Below are 26,147 nucleotides of genomic sequence, written 5' to 3' on the forward strand. Positions count from 1 at the left end.
ACAACATATATCAAAAATTAAAACTCAGTTACTAGAAGTAAGTTCTGAACACACTTTCCTCTTAAGGAGTGAAGCAGAAAATGAGAAGGAAGTGTTTTTACCTCCTCTGTGTATGTCAGGAGGAATTGCAGGTGCCATCATGCTGGTATCCATTGGCTGGGAGGTATCGTGTGTCATCTGATCTTCTGGAGGCAGGTAAGCAGGAGGCGGAGTATCAGCTAAATATAGAAAAGTCAGAGATATGAGAGTCCCTTCCTCTCTTTAAAGTATATATACATACCCACATAAACAGTTTTAGCCTGGAAATGCTTCCAGCCTGACTCAGCTGTAAACTTCCACCCACCAGAAATCTGAGAAAGCAATCATGGACCTTGAATCAGGAAAGCAAAGAATTACTTTGCATATTAAGCACCACTGCAATAAAAACAAGTCACTTCTCCCCATCAAGCCACAAAAGAAGGCTCAGCTATGTTTACATCCCACATTTTTTGCAGGTTGGAAGTGCCATATAGACATCAAGGCACAAAGAGGTCTGAGGACCAGACTGGAAGTAGATATCGAATATGGTAAATGTGAACAGAAGTTGGAGCAGAAAACTTTGAGTCTGAATTTTTTTTATTTCCAACATGATTCTATCAGCAAAGTATGCAAACATCCCAGATATATTCAGGACCTTATTATTGCCATTGTGAAGTATTAGCTCTATTTCCCTAGACTGGGAACAGTAGGTAGTGTTCAGGAACCTAAACTCTACAGAAGTAGCCATCTGGTCTGGAATCCGTCAGTGTCTCTTACTGGCTGTACTGCCCTCTTCAGGACTGAATCACTCGTGTAAAACTAGCCCATGCACAACGGCTGTACTCACTAATATGCTGCTTTCAGCCCTGTTTGAAGCGTCCCAGCCAGGTACTCATGTTGCCCTTCAGCTGCCTATTTCACTTCTGGGAAAGCTTCCCAAACAGCTGCTTAGAAGCTACGGGAAGTTGCCAATGTCACCATCTCCCAACACACCAGAGGACAATCCTCCAAATCAACTGCACAGAGGTACATGCAAAACAGAGAAACACTTGCCTGATCCTGCAAGCTTTTGCTGCAAAAGCTGAGATTAGACTACCACTGTGCTACCTCTGGTGAACACGGCTGCTGTTCATCCCAGATTTACTTGCATTACTGAGAGCATGGATTGCAAACTACCACAGCAAATAATCACTCTAAAACCCTGAAAACCAAATTAACATCAACAAAACACAGAAGAATCATACCACAGCTTTGTAAGTTTTGGGCACTTGTGGGTGGTTTTTTTCTTTTTGTTGGTTTTGGCTTGGGGGGGGCTTTTTCGTGTTGTGTTTGTGTTGTCTTAAAAAAAAAACCCAACCCAAACAAAACACATGTTAATGAAATCTATTAACTGCTTATGGTTTAGGAGATATTCTGCTGAGAGCTTTACATCTAACGCTGGCAGGTATGTAGCTAATTCCTTTATTTGGATACCCTCAGTTGGGCGAGGGAACAGCAGAGAAAGACAGAGATGACAACAGGACTGCATTAAAAGCTTAACAGTCTGCACTGGAGTTTAAGCATCATGTTTTACTAAGCCTTAAATGTGTGTGCAAACATGATGCTAGCGATGCACAGTTAGGGAAACAAGATTGTAAGGCTACAGGCAAAAAATTAGGCAGTATCTAGAAAATTTTTAAGATCTCTGGATAACTGCTTTGCTTTTTTTTTTTTTTTTTTTTTTGTATTTTCCAAAAGTCACCCTCTTCCCCCATTAGTGCAGGATGGACAACTGTCCAGAGCTAAGCATCGAGGACATCAGTATCCTGACCTCTGCTCTAATTCAACTTCTTCACTGCAGCTGCTGACTTGTCTTTACTGGCATGCAGACAGAACACCCTCAAAGATCAAGTGGACTTCCACAAGCCAGTGTTCACGAAGACCTTGTTAGAGAAGCCTTTATCTCTGCTTGAAGAGCCTCAACCACACCAATAAAAAAAAAAAAAAAGGAAGGAAAGACAGCTGGTTGTGCAGCAACTTTTCACATTTTTTAGAAAAGCCAATACAAACTGTCTTTCCTTCTCTCCTGCCTTTGCAAATTCAGTAGTCTTCACTCACTCACAAGAGAAAAATTTTAAAGAGAAACAACTATCAGCAGCAGAATTCTATGGATGTTAATTTCATGTAATAGAAAACAGATTTTCACAAGTCTGCTGCTTTGTTTATACATACCCTCCCTCAGCCCCCAAAGAAAATATGCAAACAGCACATCAGTAAGCATTTGCATGGAGTCCTTCTCCTAGCATTAGGTCAAGAAATCTGTCACAGACTGCTTCTGCAGTGTTTTTGTCCACCCACATGTAAAGGCCAAAAAAAGACAGCTTCACAGAATCTACTGCAGACAGCAGTTAACAAAGAAAGGCTGTTACTTCTTTGACTTTAGGAAGTAGAACAGCCTGAAGATTTCTTTTCAGGGCCTTAAGGAACAGTTTTTCAGTTGAATTATATTTGTTTCTTGAAATTACATCATTATGCGAAGAAATTTTATCAAGTAGCAATAGCACGATCCCCTTGAGAAACATCCTTCTTCTGCAGAACTAAAGCCATGTGCTGAATTTATGATGATCCCTTTCCTAAGCAAGGATTATCTGTGGCATTATACTTCTTGTGCATTAAACACTATGCTTTGTGGGCTAAGCTGCTGAACTGGGCCCCAAAACATTTTGAGTCTTTTCCCCTGCCCCAGAAGAGTTTTACAGTAATGTTTTAACTCTGTTTAAAAGTGGCACAATATTAAAACCCTCATTACTGCCAGACAAAGCAATTACGTAGTCTTTATTACCTTACTCCTCTCAGCTTGCTATTGAACACAAGTGTTGGCTGATAATCTCGCATTACTAAGCAAAAAAAAAAAAAAAAAAAAAAAAAAAAATCATGAACCCAGTGACGTCCAACCTCCATCTGAAGAGGAACCAAAGTTGACTGTACCTGGCATCTGGAAAGGACTTCCCGGGTCTGAGCTGGCTGGAGAATGTGGGTAGGTGCTACTGCTGCTTCCAGGCGAGTTTGGATAGCTGCTGTTGGGCGAGTGGGGGAACGGGTGACTGTTGGGTTGCTGAAAAGAGTCCGGGAAAGTAGCGTTGTGCGGCATGTGGGGCTCATTTTGTCCCAGGTTGCGGAATTGGGCCAAAAGGCTGTGCTGAGGGTTGTACTCGCTGTGCCTTGGAACCAGCACGGGAGGAAGGACTGGAAAGGGAGAAAGAGGGAAAAGCCACAGTATTAGAGACTCAATTCTGAAGGACCAGGCTATACAGGAGAGAAAAAACCCACATTCTTCCTCCTCTAGGGCATATTCACATCTGTCAAAAACAAGGTAGTCAAATCTAGGAGCGCATGCCTAAGCAAGAACTCTTTTCCTTGTATCCAGTTACTGCATAGCTTGAATTCATAGCGATCATGCTAGCTACCTGGTTTGCCAGATGGGAGCTTGTTTTCACAGAGGGCCAGTGAAGAAGAGCCAAGAACAAACCTCAATTCTGTGTTTTAGTTTTATTCACACAAAGAAATGCTGGGAAGTAAGTGCATTACAATGCTAACATGCAGTTCGTTTTGCTACACTTGTGATCCTGCTAATCACGTAATGGCCTGTAACCCAAAACCTTGCTAATAAAGACAGATATTTTTTCTGAAGACAATACTAATAGGCCTTGAACTCAGTCTGGTCCCAACAGCTGTAATTTTATTTTTAACCTGGCCTATGTTCATACAAGTTAGTATTAAAACAGTTATTAAATCTTCAAGTCAGTTTACAAAATGTGCAATTTAAACAAAATTATGCAGTTCAAAAAAACCCAACTAAGCAGCGATTGAGCTCCAACTATATGGTACTATGGGATCAGAGAAACACACATCAGAAACTACTGGTCTCACCACACTCCCAAGGCCTCCTCACCAGTGGGGAAACAAAGGTCTCTCTTCAACTGGGAATATGAACATGATAACAGATACACTAAGATAAAAGAATCAGCTCTTTTTCCAGTGCCTCCACTTCTATCTTTGAATGCCTCACAGCAAAATCGGAAGTACTCGAAGGATTAAAACCTAGACCTGTTACAGATTGAGATTTTTGAGTGATGGGGGAAGAGGAGAGGCAAGTGCAGGGACAGGGATATCCATGCACAAAGTAGTGGAAGTGAAATAAAAGTTATTCCTCTCCACATCTGCCCCTCCTTCAGCACCCCCATTTCCCATGGCTGAGCAGGACTGGGAGAAACCCCCCAGGATAGCCTGCCTTCGAGGGAGGGTGCCAAAAAACCACAAAAACCAGCAAAAGCAAGCCAGGCTACCATCCCCTCTCCCTGAGACTCCTGCCCTGTCTCGAAAACCTGGTGGGCAGGAAGAAGAGCATGTATACAGGACAAGCCTATACAGACATAACTATCACTCAGATTCAGAAAGGTGTTTCAGAGACAGCTGCTTCGCCAAAAGGCCGAATTACAAACTAATTGAAAAACAAACCAAGAAAAAAAAACCCAAACAACAACAAAAAAAATCATCTTGCCAAGACAAACAGGTACTTCCAAGACACTGGGGCATCTTTACTCCTTGAACACTTTGCTTATACAGAAACATTCAGATACTTACATACTTACGTGAGCACCAGGACACCGCTCAATGCATAGACTAGGCCTGAGGTCTAGGTCCATGTTTGAAACAGATAAAAAAGGATGCCACAGACAAAACTCCCTCTCTATTCCTAAAGCAAGTCACAGATTAACTAAAAAAAGCAGGTCTCCCTTGTCTTTTTTGACATATACTGAAGAGAGAAATTAAGCCACCAGATTTTTGCCCACTAGTAGCATTAACGCATGAAAAGTTTGATGCCAGAAATCTTCACTGAACATACATTGAACCTACCCTCCACCACCACTGAAATTAAGGCTGCCTGGAAAGAGTCATAAGCAGGTTTTAAAGTCTTAATCTATTGTCTCACTTTCTTAGAGCAGCTTCACTGAGATTCCAACAGATCTCAGGTATTTGAGGCAGACATCACCCCTAAGTAGATTTATTTAGATGTAAAAATTTTACTAACTCCACTTTACAAGGAATATACGAAGTTCCTAATGATGGTATTTTCTGAAACAAAACATGTCCATCTGCCATTTTATGGAAGTTCTCAATTGCAAAACACCCCAGGAGAAGCTGCATCTCCCTTGGAAGTGCAGGACTGTCCCTTGCCTCTAATGCAGCCATTCTCATGTCACTGGAAAAAGCCATTAGGAAAAAAAAGGAGTTACTCAACATTCAGGTGGGCATCACAAACCCCCTCATTCACAACACGGCAAATGTCATATCCAATCTCTCTGAATATCAGGATGTCTCAGAATTACGCTTGTTCTGTTAAACTTAGCAGTCCTTCTGCAGTGAGGTCAAGCACTATTTAACTGTCATAGCCAACATTTGCTGGGCTAATAAATTACCAAGTGAAAAAAAGTAACAATGAGATCATGTGTTAAAAAGTATCTTCCCTTTCCTGTCTTTATGATTCTTCCTTACTTTTTCAAGCATTAAAAACACAGCTTTCCTATCTCTCCCCTTCCTATGGATGAAGGTCAAACCATTAACTTTCCTGAAGTTCATTTGTGCAGAAAGCACATCACCTACCTTTCCCATCCCCTACTTCACATTAAACAATGACACACATGACATCACAGGAAGCCACACAATTTATAGCATTTTAAAATAGCAGAACAGGATATTTTCTGTATGTTTTCTGTAATTAAAATAAAGCAGCGTCAGATTTTTCCCAAGGTATATGCACGTTTCCTCCTGTTGGGCAGATCCACTGGTGAGGTTTAGGACTCGAGATAAGAACAAGCCTCCTCTTCCCAGCTTTCCCTCACACAAGCCTATATTTTTTGTCCAACATGATTAAATACCAACTTCTTCAAAATGCACACAGAAAACGGGGAAAGGGGAAAAAGAATACAACTGGTACTGATACAGCACAAATGGTCACAAAAAAAAATCACTGCAGAATTTACTTTGAGTGCTGCCCCTAATACACATCCTCCCTGCATGCATACAACCTTAAATGAGGAAGAAAAACCCTGAAAGGCCATGTCAGGTGGGACAGAGACTACAGCGCTCCAATTAGTCCAACTCCAAGACAGTCACTCACTGCTATAACTTGATCTCTCTGCAGCTCGTGGGCTTTTTTGTGGGCTATAGCTGCTCCTACCAGAGTCACAGAGGACTTAATCTGAATGCTGTTCACTCAGGAGTCAAGACATGAGCAGGGACTGGGCCCTTCGCAAGCATGGAAGGATGCCAGGAGTTCAAAACATAAAGGGGGATGCATACCCTTCTTGCTCCCCTCACCCCTGTGTAAGGCGCTGAGCTTCTGGTCAGGTTGCAGACCTCAACCATATGGAATAACAAATTACTGAGGCTCAGTACAGCAGGGGAGGAGGCTGATCTCTGTTGCAGCTGCCAGCTCCAGGAAGAGGTATAATTGAAGGGGAGAAAGCATGAGAGAGTTATTCTATGCTAAGCCAGCACACCTGTTTCTATAAAATAATGAACCAGCGCGCATCTTTGCTGTGCGGATCTCCGCGGGACGCTGCTCTAACAATTTGCAGAAAGAATTTCTCCCTTCCTCTTTACTTTCTTCAGCAGAAGGGAACACAGATACAAAAAATAGAAGATAAGGTTTTTTTAAAATTATCATTGTTTCAATTCAGCAGGGATGCATATATTTAAAGGAAACATACTACTAAATACACTGTTGTCTTAAACAGCTACTGCAACAGATTTGCAAATTCAACCTCGTTAAAATGGTTAAAACCAGTTAACGGTGTAGAACCACAAGTCATCTGACAGCTTGATGCCTGTACTTTCTCAAACACCAGATTAAAAGGTTTTATAGGCTATACTATGGCTAAACTTTTCTCCAAGATTTGGAGTCAATGCGGACCTGGAGTTGAGAGTTAATACATGACTAATAGCAGTGATGCTACTAGTAATGGTTGAAGAGGAAGATAAACCACCTGGAAGCCAGGCTGGATATGTTTGTGGAACTGTAGCTAAGAAGAGATCCTGTATCTGTCAAGACAGCCTGGGAACTGGGTAGCTTGTTTCTACGATGCAAATAATTCCCAGAGTATGCCCACACCAAACAAGTAGAGTTGTATTAAAGGAATTACAGCTACAGGGCAATTGCACCCACAGGGCTAATTCATCTAAGAGCCAAGAATGCCTAAAATACAGAAGATAGACCAAAGACAGCCTGGCTGTTCAGATAAATGTTCCAACTAACCACACCAAGAAAGAAATGCTTTTATGAAAATGTATTGGTGGCCTTTGAAGAAAGCTACTTATCTCTACTCTTTGTATCTCCAGCATGTCACCCTATTCTTCAGAAAACTAACAGGTGTGCTGTCCTAGAGTAAAGATTTTCCTAGGGCTTTTTTGTTCTATTTTCACATTCCAGAGATAACTATTTTAGAAAACACAGAAAGATGAATAATTTATGAATTTATGAACAATTTATGAATAAAACTTTTTTTTTTAAGTTCCTCTATTAAAAAAAAACCAAACAACTAATCTAAGCCAAAGGACCTGCTGTACTTTCAAAGAAGCATATTTGCTATCCAGATGGGTCTCAGTTGTCTTAGACAAGCCCAGATGACAGCTAGTTTTTTCCCTCTTTGCACGTTACATGAAGATTTGGGTAGGCACCTCTCTGTCCATGTCTGGAAACTGAAAGATGAAATAATGAAATACAACAAGGGGCTGTATGTATGAAAGCAGACATAGATCATCTTTCCTTGCCAAAGTAGATTCTATTACTTCTGTGAGCTTTATAATATAAAAAATTAAAATAAAGAAAAAGATGAGCAATTGCTGCTGTACTTTCTGCTCTTAAGAATCATGACAACTTGGTCAACGTATATTCTGTAGAAACGTTTGTACAGACTTATACCACAACAGGGCCCTCAGCCCTAATGAAGACCTGAGAGCACTATCATTAGACAGTGCACTTTAATTTCCAACATACATTTTCCTACGAATTTATGCAAAGCCACTTATATTTTGCCAGAAAAATAGAACTGTGGGTGGGAAGGAGGAAAATCCTCACACATCAGTCCGTGCTATCTGGAAATGGGTATGAAAACATGAGGCAGGGGGAGGAACTTGTGGTTTGTACTCCATGCTCTAGACAGAAAATCCTGCAAAGACAAAAGTTGTAAGAAAAACGAATAGTTAGGAGAAGAAAAAAAACCCCAAAAAACAAAAACCCAAAACACAGCAGCAGTGTTAAACTAACAAATTTCAACCCTCCTAAAGGCTCCTAGCTTAATTTCCTGCCTTTGAGGCCACAGCAGCCAAAGCTGGCTGTGGCACCCTGGTGAGCAGTCCAGTCCCACGGTAGGAACAGAGCAGGTACCGACGTATGCTCAGCTGAATGCGCTTAGTTATGCTTGCTGGCAGTAGCATTAGAGAGTCACTGAAGCATGCTGACTGAAAGGTCCTGCCAAGATTTTGCTTGTAAACAATAAAACACCAAGTAGAAACAAACGTTTTAATGTCATTAGCTTTTCCCGTGTTGCCTAAAACAAGACCTGGCAAAACTGAATACTCTGACCAGAGGACAAGTTCTCACATACAAAGACACTTACATGTCTACGCTTAGGAGAGAGTTTACTCTTGGTTAAAAAAAAAAAATTAATAGTGTTGTGGCAAAAGCAATCTCTGAGGATCTAGCTACTTTATGTTGTTCCAATACCACCTCGCTTAAGCAAGGCTGTGCTATTGGCTGTGGTAGCACAGCTTTGCTTTACTGCTTTCTCAAAAGCAGAAATGCCAGCCTTTTAGACTTTTCCTCCAAACCTATGTTATAGTAATTGCAAGTGAAAAGGCTCAATAATAGCTATTCAGCAGCCTGTTTTGGGTGACAGATGGACAAACATGCCAGACTTTCTATTCTGGGAGAAAGCTGAGAGGTCTCTTGTTTTCTCAAGTCTTACTTTTATTTTGCACAGTTTCAGTAGACGCCATAGCTTGATTTGCCATTTTACATAGTTACAACCAAAGACTGTATTTTCAAAACAAACAAACAAGAAAAAAAAAAGGCAAGGCAGTTGTTGCTTTACTGACTGTACTTTTACATCAGACATCTGGTCTAAATGCATTTGGTGAGTAATATTAGTACATTTCCTGCATTACAATATTCAGCTAACATTAGATTTTATTTGCGGATGCTCTGATAAGCTAACATTTTGATTAAATTGACATTTGTCAAGGCCAATTTCAGAATTTAGTACTAATTGTATGCACATTAGTGAAGGAGTTCTTGAAAGCAGATTTGGGGGAAAAGCAGTCCTGATACAAGAGGAAGTTACAGTGTGATAGTGTATATTAACTCAGACATTTACACAGACCAGAGTTCAAATTATGTGTATGAAAGCCACAGTCACCGTCCTACTGAGTAGGTTAAAACTTGGAAGCCTGGTCTTTTAAGTCAGAAAAAACATCTGAATCTGGTTAATTTTAAAGAAAGAAAAAAAAAAAAAAAAAGAGACAAACATATCCTTCTTGACAACTTTTATCCCTTTATTGCAGCTCATTTTTCTGACACGTGGCAAGGTTAGACAAGGAAAACCCTGCTGTTAGACTATTCCCTCCTTTCTGCCTCCCTATTTCAATTCCTCTCCCACAGATCTGGTGGGGAATTTTAGAACAGAATTCTGCAAAACTGAAATGAAGGAAGTTTTATACTTCTTGCCAAGCAAACTGACAGTTGCTTGCTATTTTGGGGAACCATCCTATGATTGTGCCCACCTGTTGTAGCATGCTATTTTTAAAGTTACACCCAACAGCGGCGTTACACGGCGATAACAGCAAAACTTCTCAGCAACGACACACTCTGCTCCCACACCCCCAGCCTGCGGAGGGGCAGAAATCCTGCTACAGAAATCACACAGGAACAAGGATTTTTCTAACGTGGTTCTACATATTAACGGCAAAGGGACACACTGATTTTCCCCTCCCTTACGCCCCCCGGAGCAGCGTCTCTTTCCCCTTCGCTCCCCTGGCCCCTCTCCCCCTCCCTCCAACGCCTGGCGCTGCCGGCATTATCCTTTGCCAGGCCTGGTGCTGTGGGAGTCGCGCTGGCAGCTGCTCCGCTGGGTTCCCTCCAGCCCTGGCCATCAAAGCTCTTCCATCTGGTCAGAAACTGCACAGAGGCTCTCACGCCGACCCCCATTCTCCCCGGTGCTGGGGAGTGGGAGCCACCAAGCAAGCCCTGGGACCCCAAAAAGCCCAGCCAGGCAAGCTCACAGTCCTAAAGGGACTCAGCACTTACTCCAAACTTTTCTCTCCTGGCTCCAAATTTGATCCAGACGGACTTGTGGCACCTGCCAATCTGACAGTCCAAGGAGCTGCGTTTGAACCCTGCCACTTGCCGAAAGCGGCATTAGTGATCCGACAGGCGAGCACTGCAACAGGCAGCGTCAGGTTTGAAGCGCAGGGCGAGTACGCCATGACGGGTTTTTAAAGAGCCTCTTCTCAATCTAACCCTTTCTAGAAACAGTTTGGGAATATTAATTTTCTATATAGTGATCCTAGGCCAGTTGAGTACAGGGGGGTGAGACAGGGATGACTAACTGACCCATGTCATTATTTCATGAAGTACTTGGAGAGAGCGAGCTCACAAGCATGACCAGACCAATATACACAAGCGAACATCTGTGTGATTTCAAATGGCATTAAAAAGCTCCTTTAAACGTGCCTTATTTTTCTTTCACTCGGGGCCAAAGCTGCAGCACTGTACAGGGGAGCATTCAAGGAGCATTTACTTCCAGGATCATGTGAGTCTAAACCTGCCTTATCCAGGATTTTCATTATTTCAAGTTTCTTTCTGCACCCCTGGTGCCTGCAGGAGGTGTGCAGCCTTATGGAGACTCACTGAGAGCAAACAGCAGAGGAGATCAAAGACAAATATGAAAACAATCAAGTTAAAAGTCATAGGTAAGGAGTCCACGCCAGGAGCAAAAACAGCACGACACACCTACCGCTCTCCTGAGAGCCTGGGGACCTGGCCTGTTCTTGTGGCAAAGAGCAGCTGTATGCTTAGGTAAAACGTTTGTTGCCAAAAACAAGCTTGCTGAAGCAGACATCCACTTTGAATTCATGGTTATAATGGAAAGGAATATCATGATCTTTAGGCAGAACTGAAAATTCAGCCATTCTGACAATGTATTTGTCCACGTCAAAAAAAAGCAACTGCTGCTCATTCCCCGATTCGGGTGGTACATGGGCACCATCAGCTTCATAAAGCCCCTTGACAGAGAGCAGACTGCAGCCAGTTCTCCAAAGAAGAAAACTTAACAGAGGAAAAACATCCAGCCTTTTTTATCTAGGCTTTACTGGTAATTGCAAAAAAAAACTTGAGCTAGTGTAGTTATTTTCTGCCTCCAAGTGGCTGTGCTAATGGGCTGATCCATGCACCTAGAATATTTCAGAGGACAGGTCGACAGCTTCTGGACTGACTGGTTTTAGTAGCCCCTGGCATTGCATGCTTCTTAGTGATGCTCCGCTGTGCTCACACCTCCCAACAGTTAACAACTGCATTTCCCAAGGCAGGTTTAAGCTCACTCAGATCAGTGAAGAGTAGGTTTCTCCCAAGCCTGACCCCTGAGGAGGTATCAGCGAATTCTGGACTCTCAGGAGAAGACAGCACTCAGTTGCTTGGCAGTAGGTTACCATTCACAGCAATACTCTGTACCTCCAACCACTTCTGCACATGAAGCATAAAAGAGAAGTTAATTCCCCTTTTGTGTCCTTTGTAACCTACTATAAACTCAAATCCTCTTTAACCTAGCAGGCTGATGAGCTGGGATGCTTAGTAGAGGCAAACTAACACAACTCTGCATCAGATGGAACCGAGAGCTAGTGCTCAGTAGTACTTTTAAGAAAATGGAACATTCAGTTTCTTCATCTTCCTTTCCTTTAGCTAAGGCAAAAGAACTAAACATCCTCCCCTAAAACCACATTAGAGGTGTGATTTATTATTATTTTTTTAATAGCAGTGTCAATTCAAGCACCTCTTCATCCTGCTCCCTGTCCCATTCCTTTTGTTTTGCTGTAAGAGCACAGGGGACCCAGGCTTAAAAAGAGAAATTTGTTTTCCCCTAAATTCTGGATGACATCTTTCACCTGATCCCATTGACGTAAGTGAGGAGAGAGGCAAGCAACAGAGGCTGCATCTCCATAGAAATCAAAGGAATAAAAGGTGGCAAGGGGGCACTTCCAAATGCCATTTCACACATCCTCCAGCAAAACCTGAGAGGTCATTTGTGGCATTTTCAGAAAGAGATGAGGAACATAGTGTTCACTTTTTCCTCACAGCCTCTACATATGCTCTACACCTCATTATTTCTCAAGTCTTGATCATACTTAAGGATAGTCCCAAACCAGGTATAAGCCTGATTTCCTGATATCTCTAAACCAAAAAATAAAACTGAGGCGAAAAAGCAGATTCAGCCAAGTGAGCACACGAGTTCAGCTGAGTGTGCCAGTTTTTAAAAGGCATCAAGTTCAGACCCTGCCCTCCTTAATTAAAAGCTTTTCTTTGCCTTGCCAAGGGAGAAATTTGATGGCCATTAACTACCCTGCACCAGAAATAATTCTGCACATAGACATATGAAAGAGCAGCAGTGGGCTACTGTAACACATCTCGAGGAGGTATTTCTTCCTGGCGGTGGAGAACAAGGTTGTATTCCCATCCCCAGCAACAAAACAGCTTCTACTTTCTCCTCTCATTTCCCACCATCTCCACTCCTTCCTACATGCCGTCCACACGGCTGTGTTGGTACAGATGTTCCCACAACCACGAGGAGAGCCCCAGCGCTGCTCTGATCAGCCTGGAACATAGCACAGCAGGAGAGGGGAAAAAGTGACTGTGATCTGGTTCAGCACAAGGCCACGGAAACAGCTGTGCTGGCCCAACACAGAGAGCAGGAGCTGTTTATGCACCCTGCCATGGACCGGGTCTCCATCACTCGGGGGGAAGCTTGCTGATACCAGGCTGACCAAGTGTCACACTGTCACAAGGCCACCCTTCCTCACCTACACCCCCTGCCCCGATGCTGCCTTGCCCCCATCTGACTTTGCAGCTAGTTAGCTGAGGGCACCGAGCTTGCCAAGCTAACCATGCGAAAAAGCAGTTTTCTGTCTGTTCAGTTTCTTGATTGACTCGCCACAGGATCAGATAGGCACCTGTGCCTGCCCAGAGCGTCTGGGTCAGGTTAGGCACGAATATGGTACGACCACGTCACACCTACGTGCCTGCCAGATGCCACGTTCCCTTCATTGTGCTGGGGCAGCAGCACAGCCTGCGCTCAGGGACACCTGGGAGGCTCCCTGTTTGAGGCTGCTGATAGTTTTCCACCTCCTCTTGACTGTTTACAAGCCTTTCCTATCTAGCCTGGCTAACAGAAAAATCTTGTTTGGATTCAGGTGTAGCTTTGCAGCTGGCAGACACACCACAGCATGCCGATTCTCATGTTTTCCAAGCTTATCTTCTCAAGCTAAACAGCAAGGATGGAATACGGTTACCAAGGTAGAAAATCCACGCATCCCTCTGGCACCATGAAAACTGAGACGCATCCACAGCACTAATTTCCCAACAAAGAGCATTACCTGATTTTACATATTTGAGGATTTACCGCTAATCTGTTCCTCAAAACTTACAAAACAAAAACAAATCACAAGAGAGCCAGCAGAAGAGTGAACGTATAGGTGCCATCCTACACATGCACCATACACGTCAGCTCTCCACTAACTGGATCTGCACAAAGCAGTTAAATACCAACCACACTGTGAAGCAGAGCCAGAGTTTCACTACACACCTTGCACACAAAACGCGCACCGTACACAACCTGAGCTTCCAATTTTGTTTTGTCAAGAGAGTACTCTTCTAACCCTCCCGGCTGTGATGATAGCCTTGGAAACACAAACCCTGATACCTGCTCGAGTCGATAGGCTGTTGGAAACAGTGACTCATGCATGAATTCCCACTACCCATTAATCTCAAAGCGTAAGCACTTATGCGGCAATAATGGTGTTTTAATGTCCTGGCAGAAATGGGAAAAAACAGTTAGCAGAATTTGGGAGTGACTGTCAGGAAATGAAGATAAAGATGATGCTTGGAGGACAGCAAGAACAAGGAAGGGACAGGAAAAAAGAAGTCATAAGTTATGAAGCACAGCTCTCCAAGCCAAACAGGAGTTCAGCTACCACCTGTTTCCAAAAGCCTTGTTTTCCCACTCATCTCCATGCAATATCCCTCAAAACAACAGCAGATCTGTGGCTGACTAAATATAAAACCCCCCTCCTTTACATACCCAGCCAGGGACCTCAGTAAAACCACAGTGGGCTTCAACCCCGCTCAAGCACTTTGTCGAGCTGTTAGAACTTCACGGTGTAACTTCACCATGCACGTAACATTGTACCTCCAGACCCTCATTTAGCAGAGCACCTCAGCAGAAGTGAACCCTAGCTCCTGGTCAGCAGCAACCTCCGGAATATTTTAAGTGGCTAGAGCAGCACATGGAGCTTGTGAAAGACTGAACACTCCTGTCAGCTCTGTCAAACTGACTACAGCCCTAACGCTTACGAGAATGCTGCCCAGTTGCCTGTTAGGCACCTGACCAAGAATATCTAGTTTTTCCTGAAGTTTTTCTGTACTCTCCGGACAGAAAGGGAAGCATTTTATTTCTACCATCTCCAACTTCATTAAGTTACTTGTTTGGATTTTTTTCCAGCAAAAATTCTGTAGCTACATAAATGCAGAGATTTTTATCTCATCCAAAAACAATTAGAAAGCAAGCCAGAATTCAGGCTTACAGTTAATAACTTCTTGCTTCATTTCCCAAATACAAAATTTATAAGATGACTTAACACCCAACCCCAGCTTTCCAACCACTTAAACTACTTAGGAGCACTCAGCTAAAATGCACATTTTAGTTAGACACCTTTTAAAAGTTTTATTCTATTTTTATCTTGCATATCTCATTGAAGTGAGAGGACATTTACAAATACTTATTTTTAAATATGGTATAAATGGTCCAAATCATTCTCAAACTCTGTAGTTGTTTCCAAGATTAAAGCAAAATGAGTTAGAACATGTCATTTGACATTACAGTAACAGTAAGAGCCCAACTGTTGTTCAATCTGATGGAAACAGATGTCTTTCAGGAATCTTATTTTTCAGTATTTTTCAATACTGAATACAAGCAACTAGCGCAGACGTATGCAGACAGCTAGCAGTACAAGGCATGACTATTTTACTATCCCACTTCTGCTTAACATGGATTTGTTAAAAATTTTAACATTTTTTAAAAAATTAATTTTTTAATAACTTTTTCCCAGTGCAAAGTGCCTTTGTTCAAGCTTCTGCTGCATAACTACATACATTATGGGTATTATCTCTGCCATTCACATGATTTCCAACTGAATACTAACACACCAAAGGGAAATATTTAACATCTAGATATGCATTACGTGTTGCAGATCCAAGACAAATGCAATTTCCGTCCACAGCAAAGCAATCTTGCAACAACCTTATTTCCACTGTAGTTCTTAAGGTGGCCATGCCACTCTGCAGAGACAGCTTCACAGTTTATGAAATGCCTAACACAGATGGACTTCCCAAATTTAAATCAGGGAAGTCCACTCACATCTGCAGTGCATTTTTGCAGATGTCCCTGTACAACCTCACAAGTAGCTGAAGACTAGTGTAGGTATGTTCAAGCACATTTCATCTTAGTCCCTGGAAATATTCCCTGATAATAAACTTGCATAAGTAAGATTAAGCACAGATTTATCACAAAGAGGTTTGGCCTCTGAAGAAGAGACAGAGAAAACTGGTTGCACCTTAAAAAAAAGAAGTGGGGAAGTGGGTAACCGGTAAGCAAACGGCGCCTACAGAACAGCTGACAGTAATGTGTCTTGTACAACCAAACAGTGCTATCAAAGCTTTAAGCTGAGGGGATTATATTCTGCTGTCTAAAATCACAGTCTTTTCAAAAGACCAAAATTGTGGGAGATCCTAAAGACAGTACTATCTTCTGGGGGATGAGGAAACAAAAGTGACAGAAGTGAAATAATGATTTGGAAGTAATAATAATAATACCACTGCCGCAACATGTCAGAATGGTTTTCATGCACAGACTGCAATAATTCTTTACGTTAGCTTGCAATGTTTCATACAGATTCACTGATTGGCACAATTCAGTAAAAAACAAATTAATTGAGGGAAAGTGGTCACCAGCAAAACCAGGTGACAGCAGGCCCAGCAGCTTAAGGCATGTACTAAGACTATAGAGAGGCATAGTGATAAAACATCTACGCAAGTGAAGCATTCACCATGTGAAAGGGAGAACTGCTTATTAATACTTACATCCAGATAGGTTGCAGAAGAAGAATCTGACATGTGCGAACAGCCACTTTTGCTTATTTAAACTGACAAGTCAGATGATTAATTGCCATACTTTGCATTGTTCAGATAAGGTGTAAAGGTACAAACAAGGAAGGACCTACCAGGACTCTCTACACGCTTGTAGTGGTAGGGATTGATGCAAACTTCTTTCTGTTTTGAACCAAAGGGAAACTCACAGCATTCCAGTGGTTTCAGTTCATGATGGCTCTGCAGGTCTGGCCAGCGCCACACTCTACAGTAAATTACATGTGGTAGCCCTTTCCGGTGCGAAACCTGAAGCCTGCCATCCAAGGAACGAGGAATTGTGACACAGTTGCTGGGCTGACCAGGACAGCTTAATGCTTTTTCCAGCTCTTCCATAGCACCTTTTTTCTTCTTCAGTTTTTTCACTAATGCATCAACAGCCTTCTCTGCCCATTTTTCTTCTTCGTCCCCCTGCTTCCATCCCAACAGCCTTTTCACTGCTGGGCTGGTGAAGGAGAATAAACTTGTCACATTCATGGTGACCTCACTGTGGCAATATCACAGAACCAAGCTGGAGAGACTGTCCTGTTCTTCCACCACCACCAGGGTACAGCAGATTGTGTCAGTCAAAAGCAGCCTGTATCAAACAATTCTGGTCCTTTCTCTTTTTCAGTCCTCCAGTCCCAGGAAGGCAGTGCTGACATCCCCCCTTGACAGACGCAAACTTCTCATTCTAAACCCTTCTGGCCAAGAACCTGCAGAAGAATATTAGAGGGAGAGAAAAAAAAAAAAAAAAAAAAAGGATTTTACATTTTAAATTAACATACAGCAGTTAACCTTCCCAACCCACAAGAGTGGTGTGACCGAAAACCAACCAACCACCAAAAAAAAAAAAAACAACAAACCCCAACCAAAAAAAGCTAAGGTGTGGACAACCTCCAGAACTGGACTCAAAGCACATCTGACAAAGGCATTTAAGCAGCAGGGCCTGCTGCTGAATACTGTATATTCCTCTCCCTAAAATAGCCCTGAATAAATGGGGTGATCATCCCGGAAAGTAATGGCACACAGCATAAACAAAACCAAGAGAGGTTGGGGAGGGCGGGAGGAGACGGAAAGGCAGAGGTAGGTGATGGGACAATTCCCCATCAGCTCAGTTCCCTCACCCAATTTGCTGCATGGCCTCAATGACTTTTTTGTGCCACGCAGCAAGGGGGACAGTAACCGCAACTGCGAGCTTCAAACAATGCTTCTGCTCAGTGCCCAAGCATGGGCTCAGTTAGTACCATGAGAAGAAGCTCAACAGAAAAAGACAAAACACAAGAGGACATGGCTGTATTCCCACACATACTCTGCAAAAGACCAAGGGTCCTACATAGAGAAACGTAGTTCACATTAAATCTAGCCTAAAACAGTCCCTCAGACTTCATTTGTCACTGTTCAGTGTGAAGAGCACTCCCCTCTGACTATTAGCTGTTGCAACCTCAACTAGCAAAACATCCCAAGGAACCAGTGCAAGATCACTAGCACTTTTTATTTGCAAGAGCAGCTGGAAGCAATATGCCCCAACAGCACTGTGCTACCCAGCCCTCTCCAAACTGCCAGTGATGCAGCTCAAAAAATTACTGCACAAGACTTATGCGTACCACAATCTGAAACAAAAACAGTTCAGCTTCACCTCTGCCTTACTTTGAGGAACAAACCAAAAAAGAAGAAAGGAAGCGAGAAAGATCTTTGCCCTCAGTCATCTCACATGAGAAAGAAAACTCCATCTCCCCACCCCACCAAAAGCTCATAAGCAGACTGCAAGGGAAAGGTATTATGAACTTACTTCACTGATTACATCTTGACCATTCCCGTTGCGATGCGTGCCTGATGTACTAAAGGACACATGAAGTAGTGGGAAGGAGGAGGAAGTCCTAATAAGAGAATTTTAGACGGCACTGTGGTCCTCGAACTGGGAGACATGGAACAGGGCTGAAGCAATGGGTGAAGAGGGGGAGGAACTCCGCATAGGAAGAAGCCCCTGCTGTGAGCAGCAAGCTTCGTACTTGCCCGGGCTGGGAGCAGGCATTAGACTCTGCCAGAGGAAGTACAAGAGACCCTGCACTGGCAGGGAGGGGAAAAGGAGACAAAGAGTACTAAACGACTGATTTTCAAACAGAGCATGAAGACAGACAGGAAACGTATCCTGGACTGGATACCAACAGGTTGCAGAGGAAGGGGGAAGGGGAAAAGGATATGAATGTTTTTGTCGCCGTCAGAAAGACACAAAAAACCCCAACCAACCGGCAACCTATACACACACAGAATAGGTGTCAGCACACCTGCCTCAGGCAGTTTCATCGTTATACTGAGAGAAGATTGCAGATCTTGAAACTGTACATGCTACGCCACACTTGCCCTCTTGACTATCACGCATTATAATGGCTTCATAGTGTACCACTATACTTGAAGTACTTCACGCTGAAAACCATCCACCTGATTCAAATTAACTTGTCACTAAAAAAATTACCTAATTGCAAAGGTCCAGTTTTATTAGGCTGAATGCATAAACTACATTTATGGGAATAATGATTATGGACTAAGACACAGACCATGTCTACCTGCATTTCGTACTGGTACTTCCCATTCCTTTTATGCTAAGAACTGTATTTGAAATAATAATGTCTATGCAATGGAAGATTTGCATGAGCCTGGGGCAAATTTAAGAATTTAATAATTTATTTTGTTACCTGGGCATGTGCTGTACTGTAAAATTAACTGAAACTCCATTATTGTCACCGACTGTACGCCAGGTATACTTTACCCTTATATGCTCTATGAAAATGCTGTGCTAATTTAAGAAGCATATTACCAGAACCCCAGTACATGTGCTTCAAATATGTTTGTAAGTAACAGAGTTATTCTCAACTCATATATAGTCTGCACCTCAATCAATATTCTAAATAGCTCTTTTCCGCATCTTTCAAACAAAAGATACAAGTTCCACACACAAAAGTTACAAGTTCCAGAGGTATATCACCAAGTAATCAAGTCAAGCTTTCTACTTCACATCCATTTGAATAAAATTTTAAAAATGTTTTGAAAAGACTTGAGTTGAAGTTCTAATAAAAAAAGAAAGTACAAAGTCTAAATCTCGATCCAAACTTCTTTCAACATTGACAATGAATGCAGACATGGTTCTACCTAGGCCTGACCCATTTCCACCAAGCTACCTTAAAAATAAGTGGCCAACTTATGTGAAAAAGAAAAAAAGTCTCATCTATTAAGACTGTATGTTTATACCAGTGCCTGAAAATATAACCTTAACATGAGCTAGTACACAAGCTCTGCAAAGACTACGATGACATTCAGATGCAGCCCCAAGTAGTCAGACCATAGGAACAGATTTTCTGAAGTTTTTGGATCAAATCCTGCAAAACACACACACCCCCACACACACTCCCACAATCATACACTCCAAAACATATTTCACCATCACAATCAAAGGTATTATCGTAACAGCTGGCACCTCTGTAGCAACAACTGCAGCAAGAAATAGGCTGGGAGTGGGAGGAGCAGCATTAGGTACAGTACTTGTAGATATGCTTGTAAGTAACACGGACCTAGTCGGCCAACAGCTTCCGGCCCAGGGACTCCTGCTGAAGTCCTGCCTGCCCGAACAAAGTCTAAGCACACTCCAAGCCCTGAGCAAGCCACAAGATAAAGGGGGCTAAAAACCACAGGCTGCTGTATACTACTCACACTAAGCTCCAATACCAGCATTAAGCTTAAAGAAAGAAAGAAAAAAAAAAAAATAGAGAGAGGGAGGCAGCGTAGGTGGAGTTTTTGGTTTCCAAGAAGCAGAGAGTGTCTCTGCAGCGCTGAGCCCTTGCCAGTACATTCCGTTTCCCTTTCTGCCACTCTTGGTTTTTGCAGTGCATCATTTCCTGTATTGCTTTTGCACAAAGTGGTCTTATCAGCTCGAAGTGCAAAATAAAGATTAAACCACGAGTCAGCAGATGACACAGTCTGTGTCCTTCTTCCCCAAACACATGCGCGCTTCTGGGAAAATGGAAGTTAGTATTTCCAATAGCAGAGTGACCACCAGTCCTTGAAGGGTATGTTTATTCACGAGGTACGGATGAAACAGAAACCTAGGCCAAACAACAGGACACTCTCCAAAACGCAGCCTGGAATCAGTTTAAAGGAAATTGAGTTGTTGCCCACTTATCAGCCACTCTTTACACATCAAAATACACGCACTTTTTATTATGTGTTCTGTCTGCTGATGAGTGAGTTGGAATCAACCAACTTCTTTTAAATCCCAATGCTACTTTATTTGTCCCTCTTCACTGCTGTTGTCTGTTGTGTGATCTTTGGACTGATATACAGCCCTGCACGCAGCTTGTGAGAAGCCTATAATAAAAAAGCAAGCATTATACATATGGCTGTTTAGCCAGCCTTGTATTTAAAAAAAGGTATTTAGGCAAAATGCCTAAGAGTGAAGTTCTATTTTTCTAGCCCTCAAAGAAGAGATAGTTACTCTGTCAGCAACACTAAGCAGACAGTAAAATATTCAATGAGAGTGCTTTCAAACTCCCACAGGAGATCCCATAGGAAACTGTCCCACTTTGCATGAATGACTCTTTTTGGTGGGTGGAGAAAGGGTTAGGACAATTAGATGATCCTCTCCCGGGGGTGGAGGGGGGGGAAGCGAAATAACTCCTAGCCAAAGTTTCAGCAAACAAGAGGCAGCTCTAACTCTTCTACTAATTTCATTATTTGTATGACAGACTTAGTGATGCAGGCAAAAAGGATCCTATTAAATATTTTTAATATATGCTCAGCACAGTTAGGCATAAAAAGGGGCAGGAACCACACTGAAGAGGATCGACATAATTGTTAATGGAGAAAACTGTCTAGTCTTTGACTACATTTTTAAAATTCAATTTATCTTATTTTATTCGACATACCCCTTCCCAGCTTCCATTACTTATTGACAATATAAAGAAATAACAAGCCGAGAGAGTTTAATTTACTTCTTTAAAATATATTTAGTAATTTACCTCCTCTGAAAGACACAGCTTTTCAGCAACTCATGTACTCAGTACAATATTTATATAGTTTTTAAAAAAAAAGAAAAAAGATCAGATTTTGGCATAGAAACCAGGGACCTGTCATTATACTCCTCCAAGAACTATTTCCATGTTTTACTAAAAAGCATGCAGACTAAGCAGCTGTAACGCTAGAATTTGTTACAACAGATTGTGCACTAACATCCTCTGGCTCCCTATTCTTGGGGTAAGATGCAAAAAGTTTCCGTTTCTTTTTCAAGCAATGTGACTTGTAAAACAAAAAAGTCCAGAGTCTTCTGTTGAATTACTCTGTTTTTAATCAGAGTTCTTTCTTTGCACCTTCTTATGGTAGCAGATCAGATCTTGCTCATCTTGGAAAAACACATGGAAACCTCGTAGAAGCCTCAGTGGCATTACAATACACATGCAAAAAGAAAGCAAGTTTCATTTCAAAGTGCTGTAGAACTCATTAGAGAGTTTATACAGAACCTGACTTGGCTTCCCTTGTATTTCTGAAAAGGACAAGGAGAAAGGTGACAAAAAAATTTAACTCTTTTTATATGCCTTCATGGCACAGTAGAAAGAATTCAGGTAAACAAATATGCAATCCTGTGTTAATTTCTGACACATATATTGTTCAAGGGAAGAGAAGCACACTGGTGTTGAAAATACTTCAACACACTTAACAGGAGTAGGTAGGTTTTTTCCTGACACTGCATTAGACTCCCTTATTTAGGCCCAGCGAGGGCAAGGAGGACACTTCCAGCCTGTTCTGCAAAGTAGCCTGTCTTGGATCCTGAGAGACAGACCACAACACCCAGTCTGTGAAACCGCCTCTAGGACCACTGCTCACGCTGTTTGGCCGAGGGATTGCCCTTCCAAGAAAATCTCCCATAAATCTTTGTTCAGCCCACAGAGAAAATCCTTTTAGATACCTATGTGCACCCTGTAGTTCAGCAGATGGTAGGTGAGCAAAAGCGTCACATAAAGAGCAAGTGCTGACTGCACCCCAGCTAACTCTAACAGCAGCCCGTACAGTTTCTTTTAAGAAATACCCAGCTGTTCTCAACAGAGCAGTAATATTTGCCTTTAGAAGATGGACTTGCACAACTTCTAACTTATCTGATAATCAAACCCATCAGTTCTGAGTGTGACCTCAGCACCAAGGAGCAGATTCACCACTCGCTCAAAATGAGACCGTAGGGCCAATGCACGCTTTACTGACGGAGGGGGGAGGGCACCAGTGACCCGAACAACAAATCCCGCACTGCTCAGTTACTCCAGAGCATGAAGAAATAACCTTATACTATCAAAATCTGCCAGCTCCTTCCCAATGCTCACCACAGCTCAAACCAAGTACACAGTGTCCAGCCAGCTTCTACAGTGAACCGCAGCTTTTCTTCCACTCGCCTACCCACCCAGCTTCTGGCAGACAAGGCACTGATCCTTGCCCTTGAAGTCTCAATTATCATGATTACAAGAGTAAAACAATAGGAAATTCTTACAGGTTTTCTGGATTTGTACTTTGCCTTCTCAAATTGAAGTTACTAGATTTGAAATACTTACATAACTTCACTGTTGCTTCTCCAGAGAAAATATGCGGTTTCCATGTATATTAGAAACTGAATCCTGCGTAACAATCCAACTAAAATGACATAAAAGTCTTTGTAAGCAAATACACAGATGTGAGAAAAGCTAAAGAAATGGCAAAGGTGCTTTCCCAATTTTAACAGAGATGCATCAACAATTAAATCTGCCATTTTTCTGATAAAGAACACTTCCTCCCAATGCCTTTGCAACTATTTTGACATATTAAAAACTGTACACCTGAAAACAAATTTGAACACCGCATCTTGCAAAAGGCTTATCTTCACCTTCATTAAAGCACACCTCCTCCCTGTTTACAAGAAACACTAACATGTACGTCCTCTTAAATGACCACCAAATCCTCAAATCGTGCAGTTTTAACCAGAGTCAAGAAATACTGGTAAATTTCTAGTTTGTACTTCTGAATTTTACTCACTCCTATGTGCATATGCGCATAAGACTACATGAAGTTGCAAACTGTCAACTCTTCCTTTAATGCCTGCTGGTCTCCTCACCATGCTGATTTGACTTGCCAAGACTACAGAAAAAAAATCTAACACCACATTTGCCAAATTAGTTGGTCAGGACGCTGGAGAAGCCTGGTGCGCACCAGGGTCAGTACAAGTAGGACACATCAAAACGTACGCCCAGGTGTGGACAAATCCCTTCTGGTGTCAGCAAGCAGTTGGACTGAATCGGATGCATTATCAAAGCTTACCTCTAAAACCTCAACTTAATATTTTAACTGAACTCGGGAAGGAACTGTAATTTGATGATTCAGTCAAAACTCTGGTGCAGATGGGATTACAAAACTACAAACTTCATTAAAATAACCTATAAGATGAATAGAGTGCTGTGAACCACAAAACTTGCCAGGATGGTGTTCATGAGGGTTTTTTTCCTAAATGCTACAAAGAGGGAGGCTCTTCATTTTTTCACACTCTCTCAAGCTCAAGGCCTCTTAAAGAAATCCTCAAATCAAGAAAAACCTTTCAAAAGAAAAAAATTATCCAAGCAGTCATCGAGAGAGAATGAATTATCAGCCATCACAGTGGGTATTTCATTGTGGATCTTTGGGGAAGGTTTATCCACTTCACTTCTGCTGTGGGGTAGATATATGAACTCCATACATTGTCCCACCCGGCACCAGGAGTGCTCAGGAGTACAGAACAGGCATGGAGCTCAGTCAGCACCATTAGATGACACAAGCCAAGTCCTGAAAAATTCAGAACAACCTATAGACCAGTTTGGAGCACTGGCTATGGCTTTGTGAATATGGGATATCCACAAAGACGCCATGCCTAGTCTAGCTATTAAAGTAAGTTGGAAGTCCCTTTTTAAAAGGTCATAAAGCTGGGGAAAACAGGGTTTTTTTTTTTCCCTTTCATCATAAAACTCCCTTTTTCCACAAGGACCATTCCCTTTCCTGACTTTCTGAACTGTCTTTAGAAAACAGGTGTTGTTTACAACCATAACAAACACACATCTGTGTGGGTGTGTTAATACACACAAAGGCAGGATAACTGAAACCTCTTCCTATATTTAGATCTGTCTGGTCAGCTCTAATTGCATAATTTAATCAAAACCCTCTCCAACGGAAACACATCCATATTCATCACAGGCATCAAAGGAAACATCTTTACAAACTATATCCTTTTACAAACTAACACATGGTCCCACACCACTTGTCCAATTGTTGAATTCCTCCTTTGGGAAGGGCATGGAATTTTATTTCTTTTTATCAGCTGAAAAAAGCATTTCCCTCCAATTCATCAGCACAGGGCGGGAGGAACTTCCTTCACAGGTGAGATGGGAAAATTTACTGACATGTCACTTTCAGGGAATTTTTTTTATTTTAAGTAGTTAAAACATACATTTGCAGCATAAAGGGAAACCTTTGAAAACAAAAAGAAAAATGCCCATCACCACTCAGGCGTCAAAGTTTTTGAGTAAAGCTCATAAACCGCAAGATGCGCTTTCTCTTCGCAGAATGGTACAGCCTAGCACATACTGAATAGATTTAGAAAGGGGTTTTTCAGCCCCAGCCAGAGTAGTGCTACGACGGGCTATTTTTAAGGGGGGAACCCTACCAAACGCACTCCAGTTATGCTTAGCTTATGGCTTATGCAAGCCACTGCTCCTACAAGTGATTCATTTTACAAAGAACATACACCAATACAGTTACATCAGCCGCATTAAACCACTTCTAAAGACTGTGACCCAGACCTCATTTATCAGAGATTAGGTAAAGATGTTAAATTACAGCTCAAGTTCCTCAGCTTTAAAGCAGAATGTTTCACCAAGGCAAGAGACAACAAAAACCAAGACAGAAAAATTATTTATTCACTAATAAAAGCATTATTAGGTCAAGCTTCAGCAAAGCAGAATAAAATGATGAAAATTAAACCAAAAAAGGAACATAGCTAAAATAAATAATGAAAATCTTTCCATAGATTAGTCCCCATCCACCACTTACACACTTGAAATAAGAATAGCCTCTTCAGTTTGCCAATATTGAAGACGTTTCAATGCATTTCATGAGATGCACACTTTTTTGAAAAGGATTCCTCTAATTTTCCTCTTTTTTGTGTTATTTGCAAAAACTAAGGAGGCATTTTTTGCCTTTAAATGACCTTTAATACACTGTATCTTCACCATGTCTTTAAAATGTCAAGAGGCAGAGCAAAAGATCTGTGTTAAATTTCGTTAAGTGGCCTGCGATTGACGACTACCATTCTGGACAGAGAAAGTGTTTAAAGACGATGCAGCTTCCCAAGCCAAGTTTATACAACCCAGAAGCAAACATCAAGATTTGCCAGATTTCCACCCTCCAATGAAACATTGTTTAATTAAGGCATGCCATTAGTGGCCTTCTGAAAACCAGGACTGGACATCAGATGACACAAAACCCAGTCTGCTCCTGGTCCCCGGGACAGTGAGCAGCAGCTGCACTACCACATCACAGCAGATACTCCCGGGCAGTATCTCAGTATTGGTCAAGCCACCTGAACTCGCCAGACCCTTTACAAATGGAA

General features: G+C 42.1%; 1 protein-coding gene across 4 annotated transcripts in view; it reads right to left on the minus strand.

Annotated features, from left to right (window-relative positions):
* Window positions 1–26,147, minus strand: part of SMAD1 (SMAD family member 1) — a 49,417-nt gene that overhangs the window by 9,625 nt on the left and 13,645 nt on the right. For 3 of the 4 annotated variants that reach the window (XM_075090467.1, XM_075090466.1, XM_075090465.1), the window contains exons 2-4: window positions 16,603–17,220; window positions 2,986–3,243; window positions 102–218 (exon numbers count right to left, since the gene is read on the minus strand). In XM_075090467.1, the coding sequence (XP_074946568.1) occupies window positions 102–218; window positions 2,986–3,243; window positions 16,603–17,002 (775 nt within the window). In that variant the 5' untranslated portion in view covers window positions 17,003–17,220. Of the gene's footprint in view, window positions 1–101; window positions 219–2,985; window positions 3,244–16,602; window positions 17,221–18,296; window positions 18,499–26,147 lie in introns of those variants that run through there. The other variant, XM_075090468.1, reaches the window with a different exon arrangement.

The sequence above is a fragment of the Phalacrocorax aristotelis genome, chromosome 4 (genome assembly GCF_949628215.1).
Source record: "Phalacrocorax aristotelis chromosome 4, bGulAri2.1, whole genome shotgun sequence".
NCBI lineage: Eukaryota > Metazoa > Chordata > Aves > Suliformes > Phalacrocoracidae > Phalacrocorax > Phalacrocorax aristotelis.